Source organism: Amphiura filiformis, chromosome 19, assembly GCF_039555335.1.
Source record: "Amphiura filiformis chromosome 19, Afil_fr2py, whole genome shotgun sequence".
NCBI lineage: Eukaryota > Metazoa > Echinodermata > Ophiuroidea > Amphilepidida > Amphiuridae > Amphiura > Amphiura filiformis.
In genome coordinates this window covers 35,123,913-35,147,809 of record NC_092646.1, presented here as the reverse complement: position 1 = coordinate 35,147,809, position 23,897 = coordinate 35,123,913, and the positions used below count along the sequence as shown (strand labels likewise).

General features: G+C 38.2%; 1 protein-coding gene across 1 annotated transcript; it reads left to right on the top strand.

Moving 5' to 3' along the window:
- The first annotated feature begins 946 nt into the window (after positions 1-946).
- Positions 947-23,897, top strand: LOC140140713 (cold shock-like protein CspG). The gene is made up of 4 exons (XM_072162469.1): positions 947-1,115; positions 1,736-1,852; positions 4,031-4,087; positions 23,501-23,897. The coding sequence occupies exons 2-4, from the start codon at positions 1,764-1,766 to the stop codon at positions 23,730-23,732; spliced, it is 378 nt and encodes a 125-aa protein (XP_072018570.1). The 5' UTR covers positions 947-1,115; positions 1,736-1,763; the 3' UTR covers positions 23,733-23,897.

Here is a 23,897-nt window from a genome sequence, read left to right as displayed (position 1 = left end):
TACACCAAACATGTCAAAGGAATGTGCCCTGCCCCATCCCCATATTATGATGTGATCCCGGTGGTTCTTAGTGGGAAAGAGAGTTGCTGATGTTCAACAGATTTTGGAGTGCATTAGTAATTAGGCCTAAGTTTCGATTCGGCCTGCATTTTAAGCTATATTTTAATTATTGATGGCTTTCGTTTCAAGAAAATATGGTTTAAAAGGGAAGTTTTTTCAGCATTTCTCAACTTATCTTTAAAAACATAAATCCAAAACCAACTGTCATCATGGAACACTAATATAACTCTAACCCTAAACCTAAACCTTTAACTTAAACTTTAACCACAACCCCAATCCATCTCAATTTTGCTATTAGTAGTAGGCCTACTCTTGGAAATCCTTCGCCATTTTATTTGTACGTAACTCGAGGGAGGGAGGGGGGTAAAAAGCTACGTACGCTTTGTACGTAAGTGAAAATGGCGAAAATTATGGACGGCCCCTTATATGACACGATATAACACGGCACAGCGCGTGCGTGTCGACGCGATACGCTTAATCGCTTTGAACCAATCGGAGGCACATAGCAACAACGGGATTGATTGATTCTAACTTAGGTAATTCCTTGTAAAATATAGTAATTTACTATTATTTGGCCACTTCAACCCTGGATTATTCCATTGACCTTTATGTTTGTCTTTGTCCACACATTGCTGAATTCATAGAGACCCTTGTACTTTTTGCTGCAGGGCCTCCATTGAAGGGTAAATAAACAAAGAGCGCTTACAAGTTGATATAATTGAATTAAACTTGGAATTGGACTTGGAATTGGGCATATTTGATTCTTTTGTTATACATGTAGTTCAGGGTCAAATGATAAAATCCCTATTCAAACTTTAAATAGCCTTTACGGATATTAAATACATTACTGACCAACCCAATGTCGGAATTCACGTCTAGAACTCAAATGCATAACAATTGCTGACAAGCTGGAATAAGTTATAAATACCACATACATAAACGAAATCTATCACGGTTGCGTATTTGGCTCAACAATTGTAGCTTCAGCTATTTGTCTCCCATCCAATTCAAGTTTAACTGGCTGTACACATCCCTGCAATCCATTTTCTGTTTAGGTAAGTGTTTTTGTTTAGTTAGCCAACCCGAGTTCGGACTACATGTAAACTATAATCCTGGCAAAAAAAAAAGTCTTGGGCCATTTGGGTTATTAGCATTCACTTCTGAATCGAACATGGGCAATTGAAGAAAAGCCTGAAAAACTCAATTATTTGAATATTCTTGATATTTCCATGATAGCACATATTCAAGCGATGATAGTGTGTGATATTAAATATCAAATATCACTATTTTCAGAGAAAATTGTATTTTATAGCAAACAAGGGAAGAAGCTTACGTACCATACACTGGTACATGGTAACATTCAAACATTACAAACTAGCGCACGAGATCAAATTAATGATGCTTAACATGCTTAAGGTGCAGTGGATTTTTCAAGGCTTGATTCCATAGGGGCGTAAGTCAATAATAGAAACAGCCATGCAGAAAAGAATGAACTCAATCGTGCTTGGTATATCATTCCACATGCACTAGGACCACAAACCTATGAAACCGTTGCTCGTGAGTCATCCTATGGGACAGGGATAGGGAGGGGGAGACAATGACAGGGGGCTGATGGGGGGAACCGTTTTTCGTCAATTTTCCTATTAAATTATTTTCTGTAATTTTATTGCAACAGATATCTCCAAGTTTTGGCGAGAGTAACAATGATTTCATCATTGACCAATGTTTTATTACTCGTGACCATCGTGGCCACTGCTTTCAACGGGGCTGAGTCGGCACCCACAGATTTGAGGTAGGAAACGTTTTGCAAATAATGTTGTTTTTCTTATCTTTCATACTGTCTGCGATTCGATATGATGATGATCGAGGCGTGCGCTATTTGGTAAGGTATTGTGCCATATACTTTTCTATCTTCCTCTTGCAGTTCTTCCCCTTCCTCTTGCAGTGCTAATGCAGAGCAAAGCAGATGAGTTATTACAAAGCAAAACGATCAGGGAACCCGAATTCATTCATATTCATTCATTCATATTTTATCATTGAGAAGGGTTGTGGCACCTGGGGCAAGGATACATAATGACGCCCCTACTTCCCCCTTCCCCATTCCTGAAATAATGCAAATTTGCACAAATAATACTAATTTCAATATAATCAGCACCCAGGGCAAGTCCCCTCCCCTTTGTCCCCTAGCTACGACACTGGTCGGGATTCCATCCCGGTATTGAAAGTTAAGAACAGAATCCTAAGTGATAGTAAACAGAACGCTTAAGGGTATACGATGTAATAAATAATTACAGATTGTTTTTACAAAACCAATTTATTGTGGTGAATAGATGGTAATAACTCACCAGCTGACGTTTCATCCGTCTTGTTCAGTCGGATTTCTTCAGAGTAGTGATGAAGCTCTGCTACTGTACGACCTAGTGTTGCCAGTTCTTGAGTCGCTTTGTAGCAGAGGGTTGTAGAGATTGCTCAGGTTGTAGGTGCCCTCGTCTCGGTTCATGGTGTTATTTATTCCTCTCCTCCTGATCCATATGGATTCCTTTATCCATCGCTTGATACGTACCTCCTCCTTATCAATAACTCTCGACTCCTCCCAGTTAATTAAATGCTTGCTTCTTGCTGCATGGTCAGCAACAGCTGACTTATTTTGTTCGCTCTCAGAAACTTTGCGTGCTGATCTGGTGTATTTTCTAGAACAAGCTCTGTCCACGTCCTTTTTATGTTCTAATGCCAAATCCACCTTCTCAGGGTGAATCACGCTACGCCACTCTACCATCAGCACCCGCTCTTGCTCCTATAAGCTCTACATGTATACTAACAAATCATGCCTTTTAAGAATCTATTGACCAAGGCATCATCCCACACCAATGTAGAAAGACAAATATAACTTTTGTGATTTGTAGAAATTTTTTGGCTGCTTCGACCAACAATACCTCGTATATCCTTAAGCGCCGTATCCTGACATGGCAGACATAAAGGCGACCGAAGGAGTTATCAAACTGTTACGGGAACAGAGTGGCGTAGCGTGATTCACCCAGAGAAGGTGGTGGTCACCGACCATGATTGGGAGGGGCACCGTTTTTTTTTCTTTTTTTTCATTATCTGAATCAATATATTATTGAAAAATAACACTTTGGTGTTTTGCAAAAGTTATAATAATAGATCATGCCTTTCAAGAATCAATTATTGACCAAGGCATCATCCCACACCAATGTAGAAAGACAAATATAACTTTTGCCCGATTTAAAACTGGACCTAATGATATGAGTATAACTTAACTTCTGGCGGTCACATTGGATTCATTGGGTTGTCATAATGTGCAGGATTAGATAGTGCATCTATTAAAAAAATAAATTTAAGTGTAAGGATACTTTTTGGGCACAGTATACAATAAACATTAATATAAAGGTTTCGAGTAATGAATGACAAACGGCAGAGCAAGAAGATGGCAAGATGTTGTGAAGTCGATGCCCATAACTGCTCGCAAATTCGCAACAAGTGATATGGCTACATTATATTAATTCATAGGCGTGTTGCGTCTTAAAACTACAAACAGCAGGAGAGCCATCGAAATGCTCCGAGACGCCGTTGACTTAATAGTCGGCGAGATTGAGCACTTGGTCCTGAGGGTCCCAATATAAAGCACGTGGTCATATGTCTATAATTTAAATATTTCGTAGTATATTTTGTTATAGGCCTATTTATTTAAGTCAAATGTTTGTTTGTTTTTTAATTTCACGAATTTCCATTTTAAAATCCCAGGGACAAGAGAGGGAGTAGGAGGGGTGTTTAAAAGAAGGAAACCGAGGGGATCAAGAGGGAGGAAGACAAGAGAAAAGAAAGAAAGAAAGAAGGAGAAGGGAAGAGGAGAGAGGGGTGATAAAGTATAGGCCTAAGAAATAATCAGATGTTGATAGGATTTGTTTAACATAACTTCAATCAATCAACATCGTCTATTTTAATAATACAGGGAGCTACTGGATTTGATTGACCTTCTTCATGACGTAGAAAGAGCTGAAAATGAAATGTAAGTTTAATATTACATTACTTGATGCGGTCAATTACAAACGGCCAAACCATTGTTTGAAATCGATGTGTATTTTTATTATTATAGGTAGCTCGGCGTTGCACCGCCAGTGAGGATTTGCAAAATAAAACAAAAATAAAACAAACGTAGCTGGTTTAACTTAAGCCGATATAAGCCGAACTAGTCCCGACGTAAGCCTTAACCTATATGTTTAACTTATTTTACGATTCCCGAAGCCTAGTCTAATATTAGGCCCTGGTACTAAAGTTAGACCTGGTATCATAGCCTCATATTTCTCACCGTGGTGTATACTTTTGTACAGATAAGGAACTTTGTGCATGGGTATGATGTTGGAATTTAATTGAAAGGCTAAAATAGACATTTGCATAGGAAATTGTCAATAAACAGCAGACAATAAGCAGTACAGTTGGGTTTTTCATGTTTCTGAGTTTATTTAATGACAACGATTTATTATTCAACAAGAATAGTCCTTAAAATGGAAATAATTTCGTTGCAGGCCAATTTATTTTCCTTTGCAGGCAAATGCAATACCCTTACTTAGTTAGTAAACGTTGTTAAACGTATTGTATATTTCACGAAAGTTTGGAAGGAATTTTGGCTTGCACAATCTAAACGCAACTCCAAGCAACTCTTTGAAGTCAATATTTGATCTTTGTTATTCCTATAACTTCACAAGAGTTATAATACTTGAAGTACAGACTTTCCTTTTTTCCCTTATCAAGCGTTATAATGCAAAGTTTTCTTTTGGCTGTTCTTTTTGTTACTATAATATAAAAAATAATTATTGTTCTTATGCACATTTATATTTGCAGTATAAATATAGTGATGTGACAGGATTAATTACTATAGCGATAGGTGAAAACAATTTTTGAATGTATTCCCCTGCACTATATAAGTAGACTGCACTCATTGCCTGTCATGTTTGTGTATGTATGCAATCATGAATGGAATACAATACTGCTCTTTACAAATACACTAATCGTACAGGTGCGAGTGAGAAGTACATGAACTCTGCATAATGTGAAATTTCATACACAACGACAAGGAACATAAATCAGGATGTGACACTTAGTAATTTGCATGTGCCCCATCCCATTCTTATGTTAATAGCATATTGTCATTAAAACATACTGCAGTTACTGTTCATTTTCGCATACATAATACACAGTACTCTCACCATTGACGCGTGACCTATACAAACAGTGTGTGTTATAGGTATATGGGCATTGTCCAGTTAACGTCACTGTGTGAAAAATAACCGGCCAATATTTTAAGTACTCTCTGAAATTCTAGAAAATATAGTTTTGTAACATTTTATAAATGTTTAGCTAATTTAGGTGTTTGGAAATATTCGCATGTTTCTCATTTTCAAGAATGCTGGATAACAATATGCAGACTATTGTCTCATTTTGGAAACAAAGGCCCACGGAGTATTGTTACCTGGCGTTTGCTTTATAATCGTTCACCCAACTGAAACTATAATACCAGCTCATTGCAATTATCGCACAGGTAAAACAGAAACATGTGTAGTGTAGATTTAATCAGAGAAGATTTGATTTAACATAGTTGAGCTGTTTTCAATGAGTGTTATCTTGGTTTAATAGCTTTACATGGGGTTTAAGTCCTGCAAAGGTCGTGGTGAATTCTACTTTAGACAAAACTGCATCATGATGATGGTCTGACCTGGTTATAGGGCGTTAATATATATATTGGACAGAAAGGGCTTGACGCGATGATGACGTCTCGTAATATTCTATATTGGGTTAAATGGGTTGCATAATCGACTTTGCACAGTGTATATCATGTCCTTATAAAATAAATGTAATTGTGTCTATTTATTGCGTGTAATCTTTGAAGTTTACGTGCCTTTATAAGGGTTTTATAGCATCTATAAAGTGCATACCTGGAGCATGGAAGAAAGAGATAAGAAGGAACCACAACGAACGCATTCACTTTGTCCACTCCCTTTACCGACATTTAATTGACATTGTTATTCATGAGGATTTACTTTGATCAATACCCCGCGTTAAATAGGTGATTGGTATTGTACTCCATGTATTTGCATGTCTTCTGGAGCGTGTCTGAAGGATGATTTGAACTAATGACCTTCCGTGCAAGCACTCTATAGGATTTTTTTCTGGTGACGTGATCATCGGTCATTGATGGCCTACATCTTTTTCTTCCATTTCGCCCAATTTTCCCGAACTTTGATGACTTTTTTCTCAGAGTTGGCAGTCTTTGGCACTGAAACGAGTTAGCTAGTTACGATTATACACATATAAACTATTAAATTAAACAGGTTTCATGTACCGGACTCAACCGGAACATTGTACATTATTTTGCATCTATTTTTCATCGAAAAAGTCACCAAAATCTTACCTTATTTGCTAAAGATGAAACTCGGCAAAAAAACGGCCGATTTTGATGACCTTTTCGATTTTTTAAAGGACATTTTCTACACAACACGATAAAGAAAACAGTTTGACTGTAGATCCCAAAACAAAGCTACTATTATGTTCAGAGCATCAGTGAAATTCCATAATCTTACTTCTGGGTAGCGTTTGTTTGTTCTTGGATGGGTTTGTTATAGTTTTTTTCCAGTAATGATTTCGCCAAGCATCGATCGCGGTAAATGGATCATACATGAAAGTAAGTACCATTGATAGCTTTTCTTTTCATGCGTCAATAGATAAGCGGATTAAAACTTGGCCGATCGAAGTCGTTGTGGTTCCTTCTCATCTCTTTCTTCCATGCCTGGAGTGAGACCTAAAACGGCTTAACAGCACAACACCCCGACTGCGTGAGATAATTCCTGTCAAATATTATTGAATTACTGCAGATAGAACGGTCGCAAACACGGTCTATCTGCATTTAAAACACATTTTAATTAAGACAGGTTACTAATCGAGTACCCCCAATACATCCACTAGGTACCCAATACATCCACTATGTAAAGCGAGCCGTGAATGTCATAATGTTGAAATACGTATTTCACGTAATTTCACGAGCACATGTAGTAGGGATAACAATCAAAATTTCATGTTGCCCCTATTGCTACAAAAGATCGTTTTCTGGATAGAACTAATCAATAGAAGTATTTTGGTGGTTAAATGGTCAACATCGGTCAAAAACTTTTCGAATTATGAATTTTCAAAGTTTCCCATTCTGACCGGTCATTGGAACGAAATGAAATGACAAGGTCCAAAAATAGCAATTGGGAGCAAAATTGGCATAAGCATATATATTTACCTTTATATATTTCTTTATTTTAACATTATGCAAACATGAAACAAGCATATTGTGAAAGTATCAAAGGGGTTTCTTATGAAATGGCACTTTACTAGTCAATAGCATAAATTATTTTTTCAAACCGAGGCATTGAAATCATGCATTTAGAGAACATTTGGCAAAAATCATCCAAGATGGCCGATATGGCACAAAATCAAAATTGCACTAAGTACAGGTGAACTTTTTTTTCACAACCAAAAATGTCAATGTTATTGGGTTTAATATGACCAATAGTAGGTGTATGCAAAGAAAATCTTAAGTGTCATTGAAGGTCATTGACTCATTCACAACAATAGAGGTTATCCACTTCACTCATCATGCTCATGTGTGACTTCTAACAAAAGGTAAAGGTGCTGGTTCCCGTAGTATTCCTTATTCAATACAATTCAATGCATGACCTCGAAGTTGCCTGCATGATTTTCGCGGGCTATTTTGAAACAGTTATGGTTGCACATTCAGGTACTTCTTTTGAAAGTTCTAAACAAGGTATAGCCAGCAGCAAGTTGTAGATGGTATAGGCCTAAATATAAGAAAACGTTTAGGGTTGAAATCAGGTGAACAATACACCGAATGAGCACGAAACTTCACATTTATGTTCAGAAAGGTGTCTTCTTAGCAAGATTCGAAAGGAGTATGGAAATTCCAAAGGGAAGCTGGTGATTTAATTTGTAACTCAAGATCTACTTGTTCAATTTTTTAACCTTTTTACAGAGGGTATGGTAGAGGTATTACTGGCAACTCTGCCAAATTACAGCTCAGTAGGCCACGTTGTTTACCTGATCTTATTGACATGAATATTTTGTGCCATTCTTGAGCAGTGCTGAACTCAGCCACTGGCAATTAAGCGCACTGTGACGATGGACCAATTTTGACTCGCACTTACAGGAAAATGAAATAAGTTATGTTGCTGTAATTTGCAAGATAGTTACAAAACATACAGAAAAATTATGAAAAATAAAAGAATGAGCTCAATTTAGAAATGTCTGTGCAAGCAGTGCACAGTTGAGCTCCCTGCATGTCTATGGGAGTGTTCTAATCAAGTTGATGGTTCATTGGTCATCCCTACATGTAGATAATAGACGTTTGATTAAGGGACAGAGTAGTTTCCGTTTGTATCGGCTACCGAACGAAACATAATTATTATTAGGGGGGAGGGGTTAAAAATTTGTAACACGAAAAAATATATTGTCTCCCCACCAAAGTATTTCTGAACACTCCCTAAAATCATTTGATTTTTCAACAAATGTTATTTTTCAGTGAGTTTTGCTTTTATTCCGTGTTAAATTACGGCAACCGGAAACAATCAAAATTATGATGTAGCTAGGAAACAAATACTACAATCGCCCCTGGGTGTCACCCATGCATACTTTTTAATGTAGGCCTACCGGTATATTGCCAATCACAAAGTTTGAAATTGTAATTGTTTAATGCAGGCTACTCCCTAACAGAATACGTTTATACGCAGGCGAAGTGACGTAGTTAATCGGATTAACTACCATAGCAATAGATGAATACAATTTTGACTATATCGCCCGCACTAAAACGTCCATGCGGTTCATGCTAATCACTTGCACCTGTAAGATTAGTCTCTTTGAAAAGAGCGGTATATTGTATTCAATATATTATGATTGAAGACAGGTGTACAGACGACTTGACGTGAGCCTATGCTCTTTTTCTGGGGTCTTGTGGTGTACGCTGGTTATCATTGATGTAAGTTCCTATAATAGTTCAATGTAAGAAAATGGGCCAATAGACGTGATGAATAAAGATTATTAGTGGCGGTATAGAAATGAAATGTCATAAGTACGGTGCTATTCATACTGACAGGCTACACCAATAAGTGTATTAGTGCAGATTGATATTTTTCGTGATATTTTTTCACAGGAGGTCCTCCTCAGTTGTAACCGGCCATCATCCCCATGCACTATATGCCGTAGAAGTGACGTAGTCAATCGGATTAACTATCATAGCAATGGATGAATACAATATTTTGACTATATCGCCCCGCACTACAACGTTCACGCGGTACCGATCAGCTCACTGAATGGTCTATTGTTCTATTGTGTCCGATTTGAGCGCTGACATATTGGAAAATGTTGCCAATCAATATTCATGAGAGTGTACATTCAACGACCAATTTTTCGATATTGGGTGACTTGTGCTTGGCAGGTGTAAAATACATCTGACTGGGCGTTTTAAATACGTAACGCATAAAGGCATTGACATCATCGAATGGCTGCCTATAGTGCTGTTAGTGTTAGGCCTATGTGGGGGGGGGTGTGTTTAGTTTCTATAATAATTATTATAAGGCCTACATTTATTTGTCATTCCTTTCTTTTCCTTTCTCTGTACTTATTCTTTCCTTGCTAAAGTATCACTCTCTTATCTCCCTCCCTTCTCCATCCCCTCATACTTTTTGTCCCTCTTTCTCTCTTCCTCCAGCCCCTTTCTCATTTTTCATGTCTCCTCCTCCACCTCTTCCTCCCTCATCCCCTCCCAAGACCTCTCACAAAGAGCTGCCCCCCCCTTCAGTACGCCACTGTTTATGACATTCTCCTTCTTAAAATAAAATAAAATGTCAATTTGTGAAACAACTTTTATAATAGGCCTATACCGGTATACTTATTATATGTTACATGTATACGTAGCTATTACCATTATACAGTACTAGACATGCAGACATGGCAGCCTTGATGTGTAATCATTCAGCAAGCGCATTCAATTTATTTAAATGAAGCACCTACAGTCAGTGGGGTGACAACGAACTGCATCAGCGGCTAATGTGTGCCTTTTGTGCTTACGGCTACTCAATCACACCCTTGGGTGGTATGACAACAAAGGGTACTTTTCGTTCCAGTAAGCGCTTTCACGCGACTTTCGTTTGATCACTTATTGACAGTAGCCTGCTGGTAAAGCGTTAATACACTGTCGGGTCAGCTTACCGATTTAATGGCGGAAGCCCTTTGTCCCAAACAAAAGGTACCTTTCGATGAATAGCTTGTCAGATTTCAAATAGGCACAAGTGAACAATGCGTTACATAATCTATTGACTCTCCATCTTTAATAGCTCCATGGTACCGATACATTGAACCATAGATGTCAAAGAAATGCTAATCACTCGCACCTGTCAGATTAGTATCATTGGAAAGAGCGGTATTGTATTCAAACTATGATTGCATGCAAAGAGCTTTAAATAGAAATAGAGTCGCGATAGATTATATAATGCTTTGTTCGTTTGATGCCGATTAGAAGTTGCGACAGGCTATTCATAAAAGTGGTACCATTGTTTCGAACAAATGGGTTCCGCCATTAAATTGGTCACTGATCCGGCATCATATTAACGCTCTACACAACAGGCGAGTATCAATAAGTGACCACAATACAGTCATGTGTAAGGGCAGTCATGTGTAAAGTGGTACCATTGTTCTCCCGTATCCCAAATGTGTGCTTGTGTGGGTCTGAAGTCTATAAAGGAGGCTTTAGCTGTCGATGCAATCATCTTTACCACCCACCTGACTTTAGGCGCTTCATTTAAATAAATTGAATGCTCTTGCTGATCGATTACACATTAAAATGCATGAAGGCTGCAGCCATTTCCACATATCTATATTACACTTTAATGGTAATCGCTATACGTATACAAGTAAGTATAAGTATATGCCTATAAAGGTTGTTTTTAAGAAATGTCCATTTAGTTTTATTTTAAGAAGGAGATTGGTATAGAAATAGTGGCGTACCCAAAGAGGGGAGGGGTCTTGGGAGGGGAGGAGGGAGGAAGAGGGGAGGAGGGGAAATGGAGAATGAGAGAGGGCTGGAGGAAGGGAGAAATGAAAAAAAATATAATAAAGACAAGTAGATTAATAGAAATATAAGGAAAATGATGGGAATGAGAGAGGGAGGGTGAGAGGGGACAAGGAGAGCGAGGGAGTGATAACGTGTAGGCCTAGGAAAGAATACGTACATAGAAGGAAAAAGAAAGGAATGATGAATACATTTTAATAATAATTATTAGGCCTATATAATAACTAAATACATAACAGCACTGGGCAGCCAATCGATGATTTCAATGCCTTTATTCGTTACGTAATTAAAACGCCCAGTCAGATGTATTTCGCACCTGCCAAGCACAAGTCACCCAATTTCGAAAACTGGACGTTGAATGTACACTCTCATGAATATTGATTGGCAACATTTTCCAATATGTCAGCGCTCTAATTGGAAACAATAGAACAATAGACCCTGCAGAGCGTTGCCTATAACCATGACAACATTAATTACGTAACGCACAACGGCATTGATGTCATCGAATGGCTGCTTAGTGCTGTTATGTGTTAAGTTTTATAATAATTATTATTACATTTATTTTCCTTTCTTTTCTTTCTCTGCATTTATTCTTTCCTAGGCCTACACTAACTTTATCACTCCCTCGCCATCCTTCTCTCTCTTGCCTTCTTCCCCCTCTTTCTTTTCTTTTTTGTCCTCTCTCACTCTCCCTGTCATTCCAATATAAATATGTCCTTATCTTTCTATTATTTTATTTACTTCTCATTATTTCTTTCTCTTCATTTGTCCTCTTTCTCCCTTCCAGTAGGCCCCCTCATTCTCCATATCCCTCCTCCCCTTTTCCTCCCTCATATCCCCTCTCAAGACTTCTCACAGGGGAGAATCTGCCCCACCCCCTTCCACCGCCGCTATTTCTATGCCAATCTCCTTCTTAAAATAAAAGATAAATGGACATTTGTGAAAAAAACTTTATAGGCCTATACTTATACTTACATGTATACACAGCGATTACCATTATAGAATACTATAGAAATGTGAACCTGGCAGCTAATACATTCTGATGTGTAGTCGATCAGCAGGGGCATTCAATTTATTTAAACGAAGCGTCTAAAGTCAGGTGGGTGATAAAAAAGATTACATCGACAACTAAAGCCTCCATTATAGACTTCAGACCCGCACAAGCGCACATTTGGGATACGTGAGTACAATGGTACCACTTTATACATGACTGCCCTTACACATGACTGTATTGTGGTCACTTATTTATACTCGCCTGTTGGGTAAAGCGTTAATATGATGCCGGATCAGTGACCAATTTAATGGCGGAACCCATTCACTGCCCTTTGTTCGAAACAATGGTACCACTTTTATGAATAGCCTGTCGTAATCTCTAATCGGCATCAAAGGAACAAAGCATTACGTAATCTATTTCCTCTCTTTTCTATCTATCCTCCTTGGTTATAGGCCTGTTCAATAAAATCAAATGGATTTCTTAATATCACGAATATCCATTTTAAAAGCCAGTCCAATTTAGGTAGTGAATGAGGGGTCGAGAGGTGAAAAGAGGAGAAGCGGATGGGTGATCGAGATTGTAGGGGAGGGGAGGAAGACAAAAAAAGGAAGAGGGGAGAAGGAGAGCGATGGAGTCACAGGGCTCTAAATTACATAGGCGTAGATCGGGGTGGGTGGGGCACAGCGTCATCATCCCTATATCTTCGTGTCAAAAATTGCCGTGATAGTACGATGAATCCTCTCGTTTTTCATCAGCTACGCAGCTACATTTGTTCGAGACTCAGGCTAAGCATACGATATGAAATTCCAGAGAGCCTGCCACACAGTTTCTATTCTATGTTTTTACGATTTTCGCATGATCAGTGTATGGCTAGCCGTAACCGCCACAACGTGGAGCTGCTACGCATAGCTTATTTTTCGCTTCGCGGAGCTAAATTGACCAATCATGTTAGATCTTTTCATTACGCGTAGCCAGTGGATACATCCTCGTTCCAGAGAGAGAAAACTCTTGACAAAATTAATGTTTACTATGGGGATTATAAATGAATCGAATGTAAATAAACCACGACCAGTTGTACAGGATCAATACCATTGTTTGATTAGTGTATAGTCAATGTTACCCTTGCATGCATGTGTCATGTGTGTTGCGTGTTTGTTTGTTTGTTTGTCTACTGTGTCAGGCCAGGATCACTGACACCCACGGTACTGATACTGTCATACTATCACGGTGATCATATTATTGAATGTTGTTGACTTTAAATTAATCATGATGCAGTCATGTCTACAGTAGAATTCACCACGACCCGTTTGAAGGACTTAAACCCCATTAAAAGCTATTAAACCAAGATAACACTCATTGAAAAGAGCTAAACTATGTTACATCAGATCTTCTCTGGTTAAATACAAACTGCACATGTTTCTGTTTTACCTGTGCAATGAGCAATGAGCTGGTATTATAGTTTCAGTTGGGTGAACGATAATAAAGCGAACGCAAGGTAACAATACTGTGTGGGCTTTTGTTTACGAAATGAGACAATAGTCTGCTTATTGTTAACCAGCGATCTTGAAAATGAGAAGCATAATGGTTTGCAGACTTAACACGGTTTAGAAATAATTTCTTCATATTTTTTGGTGTTATCTGTCGTTTACATATCCTTCATAAAACACAAAATTACCAATATTTCCAAACATCTAAATTAGCTAAAAATTTAGGACATGTTACAAAACTATATTTTTCTAGAATTTCAGAAGAGTACTTTTAATATTGGCCGGTTATTTTTTACACAGTGACGTTAACTAGGCAATGGCCTATACTTCTAACATACACTATTTGTAGAGGCCACGCGTCAATGGTGAGCGCACTGTGTATTGTGTATAGGAAAACGGACAGTAACTGCAGTATGTATGGCCTACTACTAGTATATTAAGTAAACCGAACTGGTTTGCTGAAGGTCGAATTCTGTCGTATCAAGCATGATACCAGACAGTTTATAGCACAGGCCACGCCGTGCCAGTTGTACAAATTAGCTCCCGGCGATACACTGCAGATCGCAGAATTGTGTGCATGGTTTACCACCACTCTGCCTAGCTATATAAAGTCTGCACAAAAAGTAACTCAGCTGTTATAAATACGCCTATAGCTTCAGAACTAATAATTGTTTCCACAATATTTCTACATAGAAAGAAGGACGATTTATTTACGCGCATTTTGATACCCCATTTGTCAAATGTCGCTCAATATTAACAACACAGTATTGCTTTTAAACAAAAATACCCGAATTGAAAAGTTGCAGTTTACAGCGATCAATGGTTTTTACACAAGCATTGTGGCAAGTAACACCCTCCATTTATCTTCGCGCTGACTTCAAATCAATACAAATAGCTGCAACTTTTAAATTCGGGTAATTTTCTTTAAAAACACTGCTGTGATGTTAATATTGAACGAAATTGGACAAATGGGGTATCAAAATGCGCGTAAATAAATCGTCCTTCTTTCTATGTTGAAATATTATGGAAACAATTATTAGTTCTGAAGCTATAGGCGTATTTACAACAGCTGAGTTACTTTTTGTGCAGACTTTAGTTATGTTCAATACTGTATGAGTTTCTTATGAGTGCATGTCCATCTTAATAATAAGTCGGTTCGTACTTTTCATTAACTACTTTTTGAATCATAACTTTCGTGACCGAGGATATATTGCAAACTACGCGAAGCTCGTCTGGCAAATTCTTAATGAATAAATTCGCTACACGTAATGAGTAAGTTGTACTTGATTGGTAAGTTTTACCTCCGAGTAATGAAAAACTCTAACATGATTGGTCAATTTGAATCCACGGAGGAAAAAGTCAGCCTCGCGTAGCAGCTCCACGTTGTGGCGGTTGCGGCCTACCATATCAGTATCCCATATGATATTTCTATTACAAGAAAATTTTATTTGTTGTCAGGTAAATCCCAGGTTTTTAATACACTAACTGGAAATTAAATACACTAATTAGTGAGGACCGGTATTTTGCTGTGGATATGTTTAACTGCAATTTTGATGTAACGATTTTGAAATCCACAGTTAAAATTTTGATATATTCAACTGTTTGAGAAATAAATTATATAAAGGAAACCATGTCAGATCCAGGTGCTAAATCTATAATACAATGCACATTATGACACACTGTACCACTCTCTTTATCTACGTCAATAATAGATTAATAGATTTCAATCGAATTGAATACATCGCTCCATTTTAAGTTTGTAGTTCACCATTGAGCGATTTAGCGATCGATTGCTAGCCAATCAGATAGAACTCCTTTTCTTGCGTTCGGTGAAATACCACTCGCCCGTCGCTCACCAACGGAGTATTAAATTTATATTTATCATACAGGTTGTCCACACTGTGTGTGTGTGTGGGGGGGGGATAAATCCCCCAATATTTTGCCAAGGAGGTGGTCGATATAATCACCCCCCCAATATTGACGTCTGTGTATTGGTTTCTGTCGAAATTAACCTCATATTTGGCCATGTTAGCCATAAAATGCCATTTTTAGCGCTTCGCGCTAATTAATTCCACTTTTGTCCCATATTTCACCAGTTTAGTTTCAATAGGCCTATGCTAAAATTTTCCCGCGCATTTGTACCATAAGGTTCACTGTACCGGGTACTTTTAAAAATCCACCACCCCCTGTCAAAAAGAAATCTACGCCACTGCTTAAGTGTGTGCATAAGAAAGAATATATAAGTGCAGAGAAAGGAAAAGAAAGGAATGAATAAAGAAAATAATAGTTATTATTATAGAATCTAAGCATGTAACAGCACTAGGCAACCATTTAATAACGCCAAAACCTTAATACGTTACGTAATTAAAACACCCAGTCAGATATATTTCACACCTGCCAAACACAAGTCACCCAATTTCGATAACTGGACGTTGAATGTACACTCTCATGAATATTGAGTGGCAACATTTTCCAATATCAGTCCAAGAGAGTGCCAAATATGGATCAGGAGTATTACATAATAATACCCTGCTATGACAATAGCTGCACTAGGTTAATCGTATAATCTCCTTATGTGGTTAGCATGGCTGGGCCAGGAAATCCACAAGGTCAACCAATGTATGTACATGTATTCGGTACATGTGCCATATCTTTTACAATGGGTGATAAATTTCTGGTTTGTTTTATTTCAAAACGCAACATTCGATATTCTAAAGCTTGGTCCAAATCCAAGAGAAGAACCAACTCTAGTAATTTATGTGGTTTCAAATTATATCGGCCGTTGCCTTTTTGATAGAAATGGTGTTTGTTGATGTGCACAGTTTCCCATTAGATCATAACATGCTGTTGTACATCCAAGGTCAAAGGTCTTTTAATCCATATTTGGCGTTGTTCTGGGACTGAATATGTCAGCGCTCAAATCGGACACAATAGAACAATAGACCCTCCAGTACGTTGATTGCATGCATATAAAATTGTATCCATCCATTGCTATGGTACCGGTAGTTAATCCGATTATGACGTCACTTCTACGGCGTATAGAACAGCATAATTGAATACCTGAGTGGAGGCAGTGGCGTAGCCAGTGGGGGAGCCAGGGGCCGATGGACCCCCCCCTCGTCATGGCCGTCAGTTGATGTAAGGCCGTCGGTAGACGGAAGGCGTTGGTGAAAAAAATAGGGTTAACAATAGACTATTTTTTACCCAGGAGGACCCAGTTAGACCCTTCTTCCACACATATTGGGTTAAAGTGGCATTTCGTTCATCCATGTAATCTGCTTTTCACTGAAATAAACTTTCTTGTTAAATATTACATGCCTCTACTTGTCCAATTAATGGATAATTTCCAAATTTCTGTAGCTATTTATAGCACATCAGCTTTACGGAACTGGCACTTGCAGTATATTAGTGGAAGAAGGGAACTCCAGCTCATATTAAGACCTGTACCTTTGTCATGCAAACATCACATATAATTTTGAATGTATCATACTGCAGTTACTGTCCGTTTTCCTATACACAATACACAGTGCTCTCCCCATTGACGCGTGACCTCTACAAATGATGTATGTTGGAAGAATGGGCACTTGCCTAGTTAACATCACTGTGTGAAAAATAACCAGCCAATATTTAGCTTATTCTCTAAACTTCTAGCAAATATATTTCTCTAACATGACCTAAAATTACAGCTATGTTAGATGTTCAGAAATAGTCGCACTTTTGTAAAATATGAGTGAGGGCAAGGCATAGCTAGCCAACTCCCCGTGTTAATTGAATGGAGATTTGACCGAAAATATTGGTATCGGACCGCTCACTTCTGAAGGATGCCACAAAAAAACGGTACAAGCTACATTTAAACTATTCTCTGGCAATCATCATGATGAGTTTCTTATATAGTATGCCGAAATTGGGTACTGTAGGTGATTGACAAAGGGTCGCACTTTTCTGATAAATAAGTGACAGTGAACATGAAATATCAGCACCCATAAACCCAAGTTAGTAGCTAGTTAGCGGAGGCCGTCACGGGACTGATTATTGATTATTGAAGTGCCTTATTAATAGATATAAAAAAACCCGGGACACTTTTGGAGACATCATCATCATCATCATCATTATCATTATCATCATCATCATCATCATCATCATCATCATCATCATCATCGACATCATCATCATCATCATCACTTTCTACATTTTTCTAAACAACATAGGGCCTACCGTTTTAATAAGATTTTTTCTTGAAATGCATGTAACTATAATTATTGTTTAGAGCGTGATGAAATAAAACATCACGATTTTCATCACAAAACAAATATAATGCATAAGAAATCGTTTGTTTTAGAGCGTGATGATGAAATAAAACATCACGGTTTTCATCACGAAACAAAGTAATACATAAGAAATCATTTTTTCGTGAGTGATGAAATAAAACATCAAAATTGTCATCACGAAACAAAGTAATACACCAATCCGAGAAGCGTTTACTGTATTTGGCCCTCTATTGACGGTAACACAGATCAGAGAAGATGAGAAAAGAGGAGATCGCTCGAACATATAATCCGATTACCCACAGTTAACCTCCATTCACTTTTCTTTGTTTGGGGTACTTAAAACACTACTTGAAACTTTCTTTGTGGTGATCTGTTCATCCGCCACACGCTCGACTGATTCGGTAGTTCTCTTAGTGGAGAAAATATTCCACACACGGAAGTACATCGTTTAATTACCAATTTCGCAGTCAGAATCATGTTTTTTCTTTTAAAAAATAATTCTAACCAGGGTGACCATGATTTTAAACGAGTGAAAAAGCATTATATATATCGCAACTCCCATTAAAAAAATCAAAAGTTTTGTTAAGTTATGGAAGTTCAAGCATAATTAATTTTCCAGTAAAATTAATATAAGGTCAAAGGAAAAGAAATTTAAATGATAACCATTTGAATATTTGCGGCAGTTTACGGAAACTTAAAACTAGTGTAATCAGTAATTCAAACTCGTGTCAGTTTCTCCATATACTCCCGTTTTGTGTCCAAACGTGTCCAAACATGCTATTTGGATCCAAAAAGATGGTCTTTTTCACAGGGATCTCGGGTCAAACTTAGCAGCCGGTCATGCCAAACAATACAGAAATTATATTTCGCGGTCAACTGACGTAACAAATTGATATCCAGGCATGCGCCGTTTAGAGCTATACAGTCTTGACTCGCAAAGCCACTTATCGTATTAGTTGATCAATCGGATTAGATCATTGTTTCCATCAATAGGCGGATGCACACATTATTTATTTGATGTGAGCAGCGAGCGACCTCCTCTTTTATCATCTTCTCTGCACAGATGTACCAGAGCGGGAGATTTAATTCGTAATTCAATACGTATGATCGTGTATTGAATATCACTGTTGTGTACAATTCCCGGATACAATTCTGTGTAGCACGCAATAAATAATGGGTGGAAGGTGGAACCCCCGACCTCGGGACACCGCAGTTTTACATCGGGGCATGGAAGAAAGAGATAAGAAGGAACCACAACGAACGCATTCACTTTGTCCACTCCCTTTACCGACATTTAATTGACATTGTTATTCATGAGGATTTACTTTGATCAATACCCCGCGTTAAATAGGTGATTGGTATTGTATTCCATGTATTTGCATGTCTTCTGGAGCGTGTCTGAAGCATGATTTGAACTAATGACCTTCCGTGCAAGGATTTTCTCTGGTGACGTGATCATCGGTCATTGATGGCCTACATCTTTTTCTTCCATTTTGCCCAATTTTCCCGAACTTTGATGACTTTTTTCTCAGAGTTGGCAGTCTTTGGCACTAAAACGAGTTAGCTAGTTACGATTATACACATATAAACTATTAAATTAAACAGGTTTCATGTACCGGACTCAACCGGAACATTGTGCATTATTTAAGAACATTTTACATCTATTTTCCATCGAAAAAGTCACCAAAATCTTACCTTATTTGCTAAAGATGAAACTCAGCAAAAAAACGGCCGATTTTGATGACCTTTTCGATGTTTTATAGGACATTTTCTACACAACACGATCAAGAAAACAGTTTGACTGTAGATCCCAAAACAAAGCTACTATACATGATCAGAGCATCAGTGAAATTCCATAATCTTACTTCTGGGTAGCGTTTGTTTGTTCGTGGATGGGTTTGTTATAAATTTTTTCCAGTAATGATTTCGACAAGCATCGACCGCGGTAAATGGACTATACATGAAAGGAAGTACCATTGATAGCTTTTCTTTTCATGCGTCAATAGATAAGCGGATTAAAACTTGGCCGATCGAAGTCGTTGTGGTTCCTTCTCATCTCTTTCTTCCATGATCGGGGACACCGCAGTAATGGCGAAGTCGGATTGGTGTATACATGAGAAATCGTTTGTTTTAAAGCGTGATGAAATAAAACATCACGATTTTCATCACAAAACAAAGTAATAGGCCTACAAAAGAAATACATTTTTCGAGAGTGATTAAATAAAACATCACGATTTTCATCACGGAACAAAGTAATACATAAGACATCGTTTGTTTGATTGCAAGCAACCGCGACAGTTCGTCTCACACACATAACAATGCACTGGGATCAAATAGGTTGATGACAACATTTGATTGAATGGACTGCACTGCGCCATGATTACGTGCACCGGTTCAAATCCTTTGTTTGGAGCAAATCAATAATTTCACGTACAGCCTCTATGCAAATTAGAGTTTACACACGCTGCAGCTGGGGTAATCGACCGAAGCTGGTTGCCGTTAGTGATCGAATGCATGAGCTTATTTGCTTTACTGAATCGATTTAAGCTGTGTTCACACATGCACTTATTACCGGTAATATTTTATCTAGGCTTATGTCCGATCGAATTAAATATTTCCGCTAATCCCTTAGCGCGTCCACATTTGTCGGCAATAGCGCTATACGCTGTCGAACATACGTAATAATCGGATTAACTACTATAGCAATAGGTGAATCACGCTGATTACTTGCACCTGTAAGATAAGTATCTTTGAAAAGACCAGTATTGTATTCAATCTATATGTTCAAAATTGTTTTCACCTATTGCTATGGTAATTAATCCGATAAATTGCGTAACTTCGCCAGCGTATGTCCGACGTGTTATGTCCGATAAGCCTATTACCGGTCATAAATCCCTCCTTTCTACATGAGCATCATCAGAAAATGTAACCCGATTTTAAATTTTTTCACTGAAAATTCACTTTCAATAAACGCCCCTCTTTAGAAAAAAAATTGCAGACAATGCGGTAGGTATGTCATGTAAGAAAAATGCAAATTCAAAAGTTCCAAAATTCAGACCAATTTTGTATTTATGTAGGTTCTATTATTATTATTATTATTATTATTATTGTTGTTGTTGTTGTTGTTGTTGTTGTTGTTGTTGTTGTTGTTGTTGTTGTTGTTGTTGTTGTTGTTGTTGTTGTTGTTGTTGTTGTTATTATTATTATTATTATTTTAGTTTGACAAAGTAGTCCCATTTTACAGTAGACTTAGCTCTATATCGCATTTTATACATGTAGGCCCTACATGGTGGACATCTTTGAAAAAATGACAAAAATAGAAAAATAACAATGACTCCCATCATCATGCTATTTTTTTCTTGGGGGTCCCAAATTTACAAAAAGCCGGCTTCAATAAAATTGCGACCTCCCCTATTTCGTCAGCAAAGATTTTATGGCCCCCACCGTCTGCACCCCCCCCCCCAAACAGGCATCAGTCTTTTGGAATAAAATAAACAAACTATCTGTAGTCATGTTGTGTTGCGACTCCCTAGATATCAAAAATATTTTATGACACCCCCTATTTTTCTTTCCGTATATTTGGGACCACCTAATCATCTTATAAAATCTAATTGCATGCCTTTCTGTTATCATGCTTATGGCTTAATAAATGTCATCTCCATCTACATCCAGGGCCAAACTGCCCCCCCACTGAGCCCTCTGGAGTGTTTACATTTGGTTCCCCCCTAGAAACTCGTGTAGGTCATCCCAATTGCTCCTGCGCCTGAACTTTTCACCCGATCTTGGAGGGTGCGATGGAGAGTTTTCAGTGCCTTTATCTTAGTATGTATCTGCTCTCTTAGCTCCCCCGACCGTATGGGGACCCCCTTGTCATGTAATAGCGTGGCTATCTCCTCCCAAAGCTTTTTTTTTATCCCAGAAATACTTTCCGTGTCTCTCCAAATTTTGAGGATAGCCAATGTTTCCTTGTCATTCCAATTGACCCCTCTATTGCGTTTATTTATATTAATATTTGCAGCTGCAGCCATGATGACATCACGCAGTAAATTACTCTGCTCAGTGGCGTAGATTTCTTTTTGACATAGGGGGGGTGGAGTTGCAAAAAAATTCAAGTATAGTCAATCCAGCACCTTTTGGCGACAGATTAAGTTTTTGGTTCAATTGTGCGCGAAGCGCGCGTAAAATTTTGCTATTTTGAAGCTAAACCGATGAAATAATGGTGTAAAAGTAGAATGCGCGTGAAGCGCGCGAAAATTTGCACTTTTGGGGCAAAAAATGGGCAAATATGAGGTAAATTTGGTCAGAAACCCATTATCAGGCGTCAACATTGGGGGGGGGAAATATGCACCATCATCCCCCTGGCAAAATTTTAAGATTTATCCCCCCCCCCCCTATCCCCCGGATCTACGCCTATGACTCTGCTTAAAATTGATATACTCGCAGTTATATCCGACAGCCCAATAGTGCTGCATGTCCACACGTAATAACTATTACCGGACGTAATGTTTCGATCGGTTTTAACAGCTCTTAACCCTGGTCATCTTCAGCCTTAAATTTTCGGATTTAAAGCACATAACGTCGGATATAGTAATTTTTTTTATATCCGACGCTCATTCGCACTGCCACTTATATCCGATACTATTACCGACGTAATTTAAGTCCGACTGTGTGAACAAATTGTCGGATTTAAAGCACATTACGTCGGATATAGTTATATCCGACGCTAATTCACACTGCCACTTATATCCGATACTATTACCGACGTAATTTAAGACCGGTAATAAGTGATTTAAGTCCGACTGTGTGAACACGACTTTACTGGATTAATTTCCTGTTAACTGGGTTTAATGCCACAAAGGTCGAATCGGGCTTGCCATGGACCATAAGTGCATCATGTGTAATACTGTATGTTCATGTATTAAAGGTCCCCTGAAGATGTTCTGTCTATAAAACTTTTCCAAATATTAAGTTTTTTCTTAATATCTCAAAAACTGTTTTGATGGAGTTGGGCCCTTCTTCCACTCAGGTATTCAATTCATAAATGCGCAGTAGACAAACACAACACATGCAGCTGTAAATGCGTAGGCCTGTGGGGAGGGGGTGTTCCCTAGGGTGTTCTCGGTCGACAAAGTTAGCTTGCCTACTAAAATTATAAGGCCTCATATGTGATGCGATCAAGCAAAATCAGTCGGAACTCGGGAATATTGAATTTTCTGCAAAATCCAGCTTTGTAAATGCTTTTTACTATCCTATAAGAAATTGAAAATTTAATATTTCCGAGTTCCGACTGATTTTGCTTGATCGTGTCACATGAAATGAAATGCGCAGCCCTGTGGGAATGGGATGTTATTGGTCCGTCGACAAGGTTAGGAGCCCTGCAGCCGCACTGCGACCGAGAAAGGCAAAGTAGCCTCCCTACTAAAAGTGCAGGTCTCATATATATATCATGATATGAAAAAGACACTCGGCTAAGCAGAATAACTGGACTGCCAGTTCTGTAAAACGACATAATGATGTGAAACTTATTTATAATTTGTCTCGGTTTCTTTCACAGAGCTGATAGTCGCAGAGAACCGACCTACAGAGGTACAGTGAAATGGTTTAATGAGGAAAAGGGCTTTGGCTTCATTACTCGAGACGATGGAGGTGCAGATGTCTTCGCCCATTTTCGGCAGATCAATACCGATGGTTTCAAAACGCTTAAGGAAGGACAAAGGGTTTCATTTGAAATTAGTACAGGAGAAAAGGGGCCACAGGCTGAGAATATAACTGTGATAGAGTATTAAACTATGGTAACGTCATGTTTTGAATGACAGCCAGTAATAAAATGTTGGTAAGCAGGAAAATGTACAGTATACATATTCTCCAATAGACAGGACATACGTACGGTGTCAAATTTCATAAGATTCAATAAGCTAAATTTGATATGTACTTGGACATTGTTCATATTG